The sequence below is a fragment of the Triticum urartu genome, chromosome 3 (genome assembly GCF_003073215.2).
Source record: "Triticum urartu cultivar G1812 chromosome 3, Tu2.1, whole genome shotgun sequence".
NCBI classification, from domain to species: domain Eukaryota; kingdom Viridiplantae; phylum Streptophyta; class Magnoliopsida; order Poales; family Poaceae; genus Triticum; species Triticum urartu.
In genome coordinates, this window is record NC_053024.1 from 175,700,096 (window position 1) to 175,710,225 (window position 10,130).

General features: G+C 43.2%; 1 protein-coding gene across 10 annotated transcripts; it reads right to left on the reverse strand.

Annotated features, from left to right (window-relative positions):
* Positions 1-1,523: 1,523 nt before the first annotated feature.
* On the reverse strand, positions 1,524-8,223 carry LOC125543482. Of its 10 annotated transcripts, XR_007298508.1 has the most exons (8): positions 7,437-8,207; positions 6,900-7,020; positions 6,212-6,298; positions 5,880-5,970; positions 5,136-5,371; positions 3,166-3,413; positions 2,009-2,292; positions 1,524-1,824 (listed from the first exon to the last, which is right to left on the reverse strand). XR_007298508.1 is itself a non-coding variant. In XM_048706847.1 (6 exons), exons 1-5 carry the CDS (start codon positions 7,477-7,479, stop codon positions 3,380-3,382), a joined length of 330 nt encoding a protein of 109 aa, XP_048562804.1. In that variant the 5' UTR covers positions 7,480-8,223; the 3' UTR covers positions 2,265-2,292; positions 3,166-3,379. The 10 variants fall into 10 exon arrangements, 2 of the variants coding, with proteins under 2 accessions (XP_048562804.1, XP_048562803.1); XR_007298506.1 differs by having other exon boundaries at positions 6,212-7,036; positions 7,437-8,218; XR_007298504.1 differs by having other exon boundaries at positions 6,212-7,020; positions 7,437-8,217.
* Between the last annotated feature and the right edge of the window lie 1,907 nt (positions 8,224-10,130).

The following is a 10,130-nucleotide window of genomic DNA, read 5'->3' on the forward strand; positions in this document are numbered from 1 at the left end:
ACAATGCTTGCAAGGCTTATAGTGATGTGCATTACCGAGAGGACCCAGAGATACCTCTCCGATACTTGGAGTGACAAATCATAATCTTGATCTATGCCAACTCAACAAACACCATTGGAGACACCTATAGGGCACCTTTATAATCACCCAGTTACGTTGTGACGTTTGGTAGCACACAAAGTGTTCCTCCGGTATCCGGGAGTTGCATAATCTCATAGTCATAGGAACATGTATAAGTTATGAAGAAAGCAATAGCAACAAACTAAACGATCATCGTGCTAAGCTAACGGATGGGTCAAGTCAATCACATCATTCTCTAATGATGTGATCCCGTTCATCAAATGACAACTCTTGTCCATGGCTAGAAACTTAACCATCTTTGATTAACGAGCTGGTCAAGTAGAGGCATACTAGTGACACTTAGTTTGTCTATGTATTCACACATGTACTAAGTTTTCGGTTAATACAATTCTAGCATGAATAATAAACATTTATCATGATATAAGGAAATAAATAATAACTTTATTATTGCCTCTAGGGCATATTTCCTTCAGTGGGTGAGACTCTGGGCGAAAGCTTCGTGCTTTGGTGCCGGTGGAGGCGATGCATGTGGGTGTCGCGTCCCTCTTGGGGGCATCGTTGTGGTCCCCCTCTCCATGTCAGGGCTTCAGGTGAAAACCCTCGATCGTCTTTCGGCCGCGGCGACGGTGGCGTGTGGCATCGTCACCCCCTTGGGGACGTCGCCATAGAGCTCAGGCACCCTTCGATTACGTCTCTTCGACATCGACGAGCGAGCTCGGATCCTCTCTCTCTATGCCCCCTCGAATCTGGCAAGAGGTGTTCCTAGCAGCTTCTTATCTTTTACACATGACGTCGATCTCATCGCTCTCGGTCCTCGGTGTCTGCATGCAGGATCAGCGCTCCACGGCCCGGAGCGAGAGGACATGGGGGGGGGGGGGGTCTCTTCTTGTCAGTAGCCTCGGGTGTTTCGTCTTAGGGTTGTAATCTTGCTTTACCTTTGATTTTTCATCACCCTGTAGCGGTTCGGCTATGTTGCTTTATATATAAAGCGAGATGAAAGACTTTTTCGATATAGAATCGACGGCCAGCAAGTGGTCTGGCAATGGTCTCCTATCGGACTATCGAACTATAAATATAAAGTGTTTCCTTTGATTTCGGGGGAGGGGGGGGGTGCAAAAAAGTTGACGAAAAATAAATTAAGGAGGCTAATTCCCACATATCTCTTTCTTAGTCCCATTGTTAATTTTGGTGGGATGAAACATCTTTTCAGATTCCCACGACTAGAATTCCCATCACACACCAAACATGAGATTGGGACTATCTTAATCTCTTGCAAATTCCCATTCCCTTGCTTTCGCGCTGTCAAACACACTGCTACTGCTAGGCAATCACCTGGTGACCATTGTTGTACGTCTGCTTCATATCATTATATCCCTATATAGTGACTAACAGGTGCTGCAGGACGAACGACCGCTACTGCCGCCACCAGCAGCACCAGGAAATAGAACTGAACGCCCAACATGTAAATTGTTGTTGTTCTGTATAGCTTTGTGATGAAGTGCCCACATGGAAACCTGACATTAGATATCCACATACTCGAGTAGCATCAAGGATAATTTGCATCATGGTTGACAAACTAACACCACACTTAAGAAGTTGAGATACACTTCAACAGAAGAATATAATAAACAGTTCTAGCAAATGTTAACTAAGCTTGAACGCGTGCTCCCAGGAAAGCTCTTCAAGAATCTCAATTTCAAGAGTCCATCTGATCTATCTCAGAAAAAAAAAGATCGAGCATGACTGCAAAGTAGAACAAAGTATGTTATATCATACAAAAATGGGATAAACTAATACATATTTAATTATTGGTGCAAACCATATCCTGATAGGGCTATCTCTAGTTTTATTGAAACACGCTGAGAGAAATATTTCCTCCTCGATGCAACCACAAAACTAAAATTTCCAAGTTAGGCAAGAGACATACCTGTCAAAAGATTCTGTTCTTCCATTTCAGCATCTCCGTAGCCCAATTCTTAATGGGATTCGCTCGAGCAATCATAGCATCCATGTTGGGATCAAAAAAGATCCAATCCTCTTTTAATGTGCATATCATATCAGCATGGAAGTCGCATGCACTGATAATTTCTTCATTACAAATGCTATGGTCTCCATGAGCCATTCCAACAAAGTCCTCGTAACGCCCATAATATGATTCATGATATGGGTGAACAATTTTTTTCCCTAGAAACTCACAGTGGAAGCAACGAACTTTCGTCCAAACAAAAGTAATTATATTATCAGACTTCTCATAAAAAAGGAAAAACACAAAGCTAAGTGCAAAAGATGGATCTAAAAGCCAATGAAGAGAACCCATTGATACGGAAATTTAGAGTACGTAAGCTGCCTAGGGACACATTACTATCCACCAAAATAGTTATGGTGGGACTAAAAATTGCACCAGGCAAACATGCCATCACTGTCGAGGATGTGGAAATATCACTGTGTTTGGCCCAGTGTTCGGAAAAGAATTGAGCAAAGCTTCATTAATTCTGATTCATTGATTTCATTGGACCAACAATTCAATGACTGGATGTAATTTTCTCGGAGGAGCCACCACAGATTTTGGGTAATCTATATATCTTATACAAACATATTTGGAAAATGGCATTTCTAATAATTCATGCTTCTACAATGCCAGCTACACTAATTGTAGTTTACCAGTGTTTTAACTACAAATTTCCACAGCAACACAGGGGGCATCCTTCTAGTACATGTTCAGAAGTTCAGATCGCTAAATGATTAAGGAAAATGCTTAAGTGGTCTAATACTTTCACGTTTTCAATTTCTAATATTTGAGATGCCCATCTTTAAACCTTAAGAGACTTAAAAAAAGTATGAGGCTTAATCATGCTAACTATAACCAGTTTCTGTTAGTACGCAAAGAGGGAAGCTTTGAGTACATAGGCTATACACAATTCTGGAATATGCATGTAGAGCATAAACAGAATTGCACTACAAAGTAAGGAGGTTCTTCTAATTCTCACAAGCCAAGCACTCTTGTTTTACCACTTCTATTTCAACTAACTATGCAAATCACAGAATACAAGATACCTACTGTGTGAAAGAGAGCTGAGAGCATACCATCAGATATCCAAGAACTAAATACTGGGACGCACAGGGGAGGTGTTTCCTTGTCATCTTCATCATCATTGCTGCATTCAGCGAAGAACAGTACTGGATCTGTGGCAGCAGAATTTGATCCCTCACGTGTTGCCCAAAAGGTGATGTGGGAGTATTCAAATTTGCCCTTTTTCTTAAAAAGATCAGCAGTTCCACCCTTGACCGCACTGAGGATTCACACCACAAATAACTTGAAGTTCATAGTGCACCTATATAGAGCAAGACAGGAGAAGGGAGCATTAAAAAAGATGCATAATAGTTACACTTCAAGTATGTTCCTTTTTACAAATGTTTTTACGTAAGAATATAGGAAAATATATTCAAACATTTATTATAGAGACATATTAAGTTATCAAGTACTTTCCATGGGACAAAATGACTATAGTCTTTCACGAAGTTCCTTATTACCGACATTATATAGCGTAACTTGGTGACCTTTGAATTACATTGTACTATGCACAAATTGACAGAAATAGCTGTTACACTTTAGTATTTATGACAAACTACAACTTGACAACTTACTGATTTGACGTTGATAGAAATATATGAAAATTTGGATCCTAAAATACAATACTAAAAGTTAAGTATTGGCCGATAAACAAATAATTTTCATAAGTGTTAGAACTTATTACCACTTTGCTCCTGCAGATATGTTTTCAAATTTATAATTAACAATATGTAAATATATGAATATTATTTAAAACCATCACAACCTCAAGGCTTTTGATTTCTTCTACGATCACTACAAATACATATAGCCATAAATGAAATCCATGTACAGATATATTAATGTGAGATATAACACGTACAATTGTACTTACAAAACAAAAACAAATATGTGTATAGTTTTGCCTTGTCATATTTAGTTATAACGGTGAACCATCAAGCAAAAGGTAGTGTGATTTTATTTGCTCTGCACTATTCTTCTCACATGTGATAATTTCTTATTTTGAACCAAATACAATTCCATTCCACAAACAGCAAGAGCAGATGGGTGCTGAAGAAGCAAAACATGTTGTATGAAGTTACATTAGATGGCATGTACGGCATGAAATGTTTGATCACATCGAAAATAGTATGTTGGAGAAGCTAAGCAACCTCTAGTTGTGGTAATGACAAAAAAATAAATTATTAAAGACGTATTATAATGAATATGCAAAGATGACATATAGTGTCGTACGCTTATGAGGATTATTACAATTTGGCAGAGTATAGATTTGTGTCCTCTTAGTGAAGTATGACTACGGAAATAGTAGTACATGAACTATTTGTCATAGCTAGGTCTGAACATTAGGATTTCCACAGATTTTCTCGAAATGGATAGAACAGTATAAAACCCGAGGCATAGGGCATGAAGATTTAATTTACGTAGTTGACAAAATCAACCTATAAGATATAGGAGAAAGAAGCATGGTCCTTTCTGGAACAAAGTTCTTGTCAAGATTCTAAAGATTTCTTATATTGCATTAGATATGTATAATATACGTATATAATGAATGACACACGTATGCAGAGAACATGATTAATTAGTTGTTCCTAGTTCGATCAAACTTTCATTAAGAAAAGTATATATTAGGCCTAAAAGTTGCAGGTTTCCACCTGAAATATACATATAGAGAAATATTCTTTCATATATCTAAGATGAAGTTTTCACAAAAGCGGTACATTCCTCAGATTACAGCTAGTAGTTGGCAAAAAATTCAGTGGCTGCCATGGCCTTTCCCCATTTTGTCTGTTCTCCACAAAGGAAATAATATTTTCAAGTACTGTAGGTTTATCACTTCATTTTATCCCCAATAAAATGGCTGTAAAGCTCTAATGGTACAAAGACAAAACAGTGATTAGGCACATACTCCAATTCGGAAAATAATCAATAGCAGGGAATTGATGAGTTTCTGTTACAATGATCTGAATAAATTTCCAATAGTCACCTCATATTTTGTACCAACAACCCTGATCTCTGATGAAGCATCCCCTTGTAGCCGTAACCCCACAACAAAGTGTGCCTGACCCAAGTAAATCCATCCTTATATCCACATAGAATATGAAGTCGGTAACTCCACATGCCAAATAAAAAAGGTAAAGAATAGGATCCATGCACTTCTGATATATTCTTTTTATAGAGCTTAAAATTCATCTTGTAGCTGTCATGGTTTTGCCTAGCAACCTAATACATGAGAAAGGAAATGTTGTGGTGTAAACCCATAGTTTGACGATGTGATGAATGTACCTTTCATAAAAAAAGTGCAGTTAAAATGCAAAGACTATAGTAGAAAGTAAAGAAACAGTGGAAGAAGAAACAGTTCAGTTCTTTCTAATTGGTAAGAAATTGTGTAGCTAATCACTATGTTGAAATTCAAAGACAATCAAGAAAAGTTGGTGGGTTGAAAGCCATACAACATTCGCATTATCTCGTGATGTTCAGGACATAGTACACAGATTTATCCGCTGGAGGAAGCATTCTCAGCCGAAAAATAAATGCTATTTAGTGTGGTTACCAAGTTCTGTCATCAACGAAAGGCGAGGATGCCAATAGTAAGCACTCTATGATTTCTGTACAAATTATGTAATGGAAGCGTTTTTTTATGACTTCAGCAGAAGTACTATGATATTTCTACACATTATGCAATGGACGGGAAGCAATTTTCAACCAAAGAAGAAAACACATTGAATACCTTAGTGGATTATTAGATGCTATCGTATTTCTCTTCAATGTAGTAACAATTGAACTCCAGAAGTAATTCACTTGTGTGTAGGAAGTTGATCCTGCAAGGCATGAGATGTATTCAATATAAAGGAAAATTTTATCTGAACATAAGGTACATTTGATACTTGGAAGTGGAACTACCCCTCTACAATATGCTACAAATAGGCATACTTCTAATTTCAGTCATTTACTGAACAACATTTTCAAATGCTCTGACTATGATCAACTTCAGTTATAAAGATCACATAATTTGAACTAACACTATGAAATTTAGAAATCATCTTAAGGGCTTGAACTTACTCGACGGCAAAAAATCTGTGCGCTGGCCCGTAACATATATATACATAGCAGCCAACTCTTGCAGATCGCTCCTCTCTAGTGAAGTACCTAAATAAAAAAATCTCAGCTAAAAAACAAACAGTAGAGACCTTTTGGAAATAGGAAGCAAACAAACCGAAGGATACTCTTTGGAAAATTTTAATGATTAGGACAACTGTTGCATATATCATACTGCACTAAATTATTAAGATAAGTAGAGTTCTACTTCATCTTCCTGGTGGAATGCGAACAACATAAAAACTTATGGTGAAATAACTCATTTGTAGATGAGAGGGTAGAGTTAGAAGAAAGACACAATTTGAAACTTAAAATTGTGTTATACTTCGACTGTCCAGGTGCAATTAGTATGCAGTTTAGTTGCAAACCGTACCTCATACAACTAAAGCACCAGTGCTGGTTGAAAATATGAATGCCCTTAGTGAATACAAATGCAGTTTTGAAACACAGTACATGAAAGACTTAACAAATTCGTTAGGAAAAGTCTTCTATATGAATTCAACTATTGGCAACTTAACAATTCATCAAACACTTCCAACGCATTGTAAAATAGAAAGAAATAATTCAGATTCAGACTCGCGGAGGAAAGGCCATGCGAAGAGAAAAGACGTTGTTTGCTGGACAGAGTTCCATAACACCAGTTCGATCTCACCATTGTCGACCGATACGCCTAGGTCCGGCCACTTGCAGGACATGTGTGTGCTGCTTGTCTCACAATGTAGCTCCTCATTGATCGGCACCGCCCCAACACCGCATCTGTTTGACTATTTCCTCTAAAGAATAAACGACCTCGCATTTAGAGAAAGAAGTGGTGACAATCTTAGAAGAAAGACACAATTTGAAACTTGAAATTGTGTTATACTTCGACTGTCCAGGTGCAATCAGTATGCAGTTTAGTTACAAACCGTACGTCATACAACTAAAGCGCTAGTGCTGGTTGAAAACATGAATGTCCTTAGTGAATACAAATGCAGTTTTGAAACACAGTACATGAAAGACTTAACAAATTCGTTAGTAAGACTCTTCTATATGAATTCAACTATTGGCAACTTAACAATTCATCAAACACTTCCAACACATTGTAAAATAGAAAGACATAATTCAGATTCAGACTGGCAGAGGAAAGGCCATGCGAAGAGAAAATACGTTGTTTGCTGGACAGAGTTCCATAACACCAGTTTGATCTCACCATTGTCGACCGATACGCATAGGTCCGGCCACTTGCAGGACATGTGTGTGCTGCGTGTCTCACACCATGTAGCTCCTCATTGATCAGCACCGCCCCAACACCGCATCTGTTTGACTATTTCCTCTAAAGAATAAACGACCTCGCATTTAGAGAAAGAAGTGGCGACAATCACGCGACGGAGAAGCAAAATAGGTCACGGTACATGAAGCTACCAGGCACTCTCACTAATCAAGCACAAAATAGGCTGTGTACATGAAGCAATTGCATCCTAAAAAATTGGAGAAGTGATTACTCGAAGAAGAAAATTTGGAGAGGGGGTAGGTTATTTGCCTTTTCAACTAAGACGCCGGGAGCAACCGCAGCGACCCTTCCTTCTTCCTCTGGACTGAAAGCAGCCACCACCCGGAGACGGAGCGGCGGCACTTCCTTCCTCGTAGCAGGGAGCAGTCCAGATCTGGCCGCCGTCTTTGTCGCCGCCATGGATAGGCACGGTCCCAGGATTTCCATCCAAACACGCTTGGGCTGTTGGACCTCCAAAATATCAGAAGTTCTCAATAGATTGAACGTGGAGTTTGTTATGTGAGAATAAAATAGATTGGACGTGCGGGCCGTAAATTGAACATGTAGTTCTCCCTTGATTGAACGTGGAGAAGTTTTCCATAGATTTAACATGGAGTTTGTAAGAAAAAAAAGGTTGGATCTTGCGGGCCATAAATTGGACGTGGAGTTCTCCCTAGACGTGGGGAACTTTTTTATAGATTGAACGTGGAGTTTTTCTAAAAAAATAAAAGATTGGGGAATTTTTAGGAAGTCTAGAATTAGTATAGGTATAGATAGATAGATAGATAGATAGATAGATAGATAGAAGATGTTTTAAGCAAACACAGGTATAAAACAAAGAATACAACAACATAGGTGAATGCACAAACCCCTTGTTTCTGGGAGTAGCTCTTCAACGCAGCTTTGACCTTCCTGACATAGAAGTTTTGGTCAGCCTTAAAAATTTTCTGAATCTCTGAAATGAACATTTTTTGGTTTTCAGATAAGAACTCCGAGCTTGAGGCCAACTTTTCCAGTTGTTGAACCTGCTCATCTGACTTGGTAGGTGAAGATTTGGGTGACAAAGAAATGGTGAGTCCCTCAAATCTACAGTTCTTGACTGCATGGGTCAGCATTGTTGACAACTCAGTCGAATTCATGTTCAAGGCTGACAGGATGAATTTCTCCAGTGCTTTAGGGTGAGGGTGCCATGAATTAACAGCTGCTTCCCTAAAGGCATTGAGGTACACATCAGACATATGATGACCATGTTGCTCTGCTATGTCGATGGCTGACCAAACATCAGCATTGCTCTTGAGCAGGAACTTGATAGCATCATGCTCAGTCAGATGGTGGAAGAGGCGACGGAGGAAGGCGATAAGGCCATAGAGGGAGCAGCACTCTATTCGCATAAGGGCATTGGTGCATATCATGTCCACCTCAAAGTCAAGCGCATACTCATGCTGCGTGGAGATTACAGAGTCATACCAGATGGTGTTGAAAATGATGTTGGAAATGAACTCATGTGATTCGCTCCCGTTGGCGGATGGCTCTCGCGTGCGCTGGCTCTGGCGACGCCCTAGTCGTCTCAGCGGCGCCGCCGCTGCCACCCTCGCCCCTGGCCTCGCTCGCGGCCGGCCTGCCGGCGCCCCCCTCGCCCGATTCCCCGCCGTCTCCTCCGGCTGTTCCTCCGCGCGAGTCCTAGGCGGACCTCGCCGAAGCTGCCGATGTGGCTGCGGGCCACCCCATCGCCTGCCGCGACCGCATCCCGCCCCGCGCTCCGGTCCGGCCGCCTCCATCTGTCCCTGCCGGCGGCCGAACTCCCAGCGGCCTCCCGCGGGACCGATCGGCGCCACCGGCGGCCGTCGGGCGCGCTGCCGTCTCCTGGGTCGAAAGGGGACGCCTTGGGGTCTCGGGCCCCTCCCCGGCGGCGTCGTGCTGGCGGCTGGGACGTTGCCGGCCGCGCCGACCACGGTGCTGCGCTCGACTCCTGGCGGTCCCCCGCGTTGGCGGCATCCGCCTCTGCTCCGGCCGGCCAGTCATCGGCGGCGGCGCTCGCGCTCTCGGGCATCCTTGTCTGGAGAGCCCCCTTTAGCCCGTTCATTTCCTCCTTCGGGGCTGCTCCCTCCCTGTCTCCGGCCGGCCGGCGTGCCGTGCCCTGGCCGCGCCGCCCTCGTCCTGCCCCAGCGGCGACCTCCGCGGCGGCGCCTGGGGAAACCCTCGTGCCCCGGTTGGTTGCCCCGGGCCGGTCGTTTCGGGCTGCGCTGCTGCTGGGCCTCCCTGGGGCCCAACCAATCGGGCCTTCCCCCGGGCTGTCGGCTGCTGGACCCCCAGGTGGGATGCAGGCCGCTGACCGCTGCGTGGGCCGGTCGTCCAGCCAGGCCGCGCGTGGTGTGGCCCAGCAGCGCCCCCCGGCGCGGTCTGGCCCGTCCCGGCGCTCGATTTGGCCCCCTGTAGGGTTTCCTCGTGCCCCCCGTGCCTCGCCCCTCGCTCCCCATCCCGCCGCCACGCAAGCCGCCTCCCTTGTCCCCTCCGGCCGCCACGCCCCCTCGCCCCCCTCCCCCGCCGGCCATGCCCCGGGACTGGGGCGATGCCGAGCCCCGCCCGAAGCGGCGTGTGGATGACCGCCGGGATCCTCCGCGCTCCTCCCCCGAC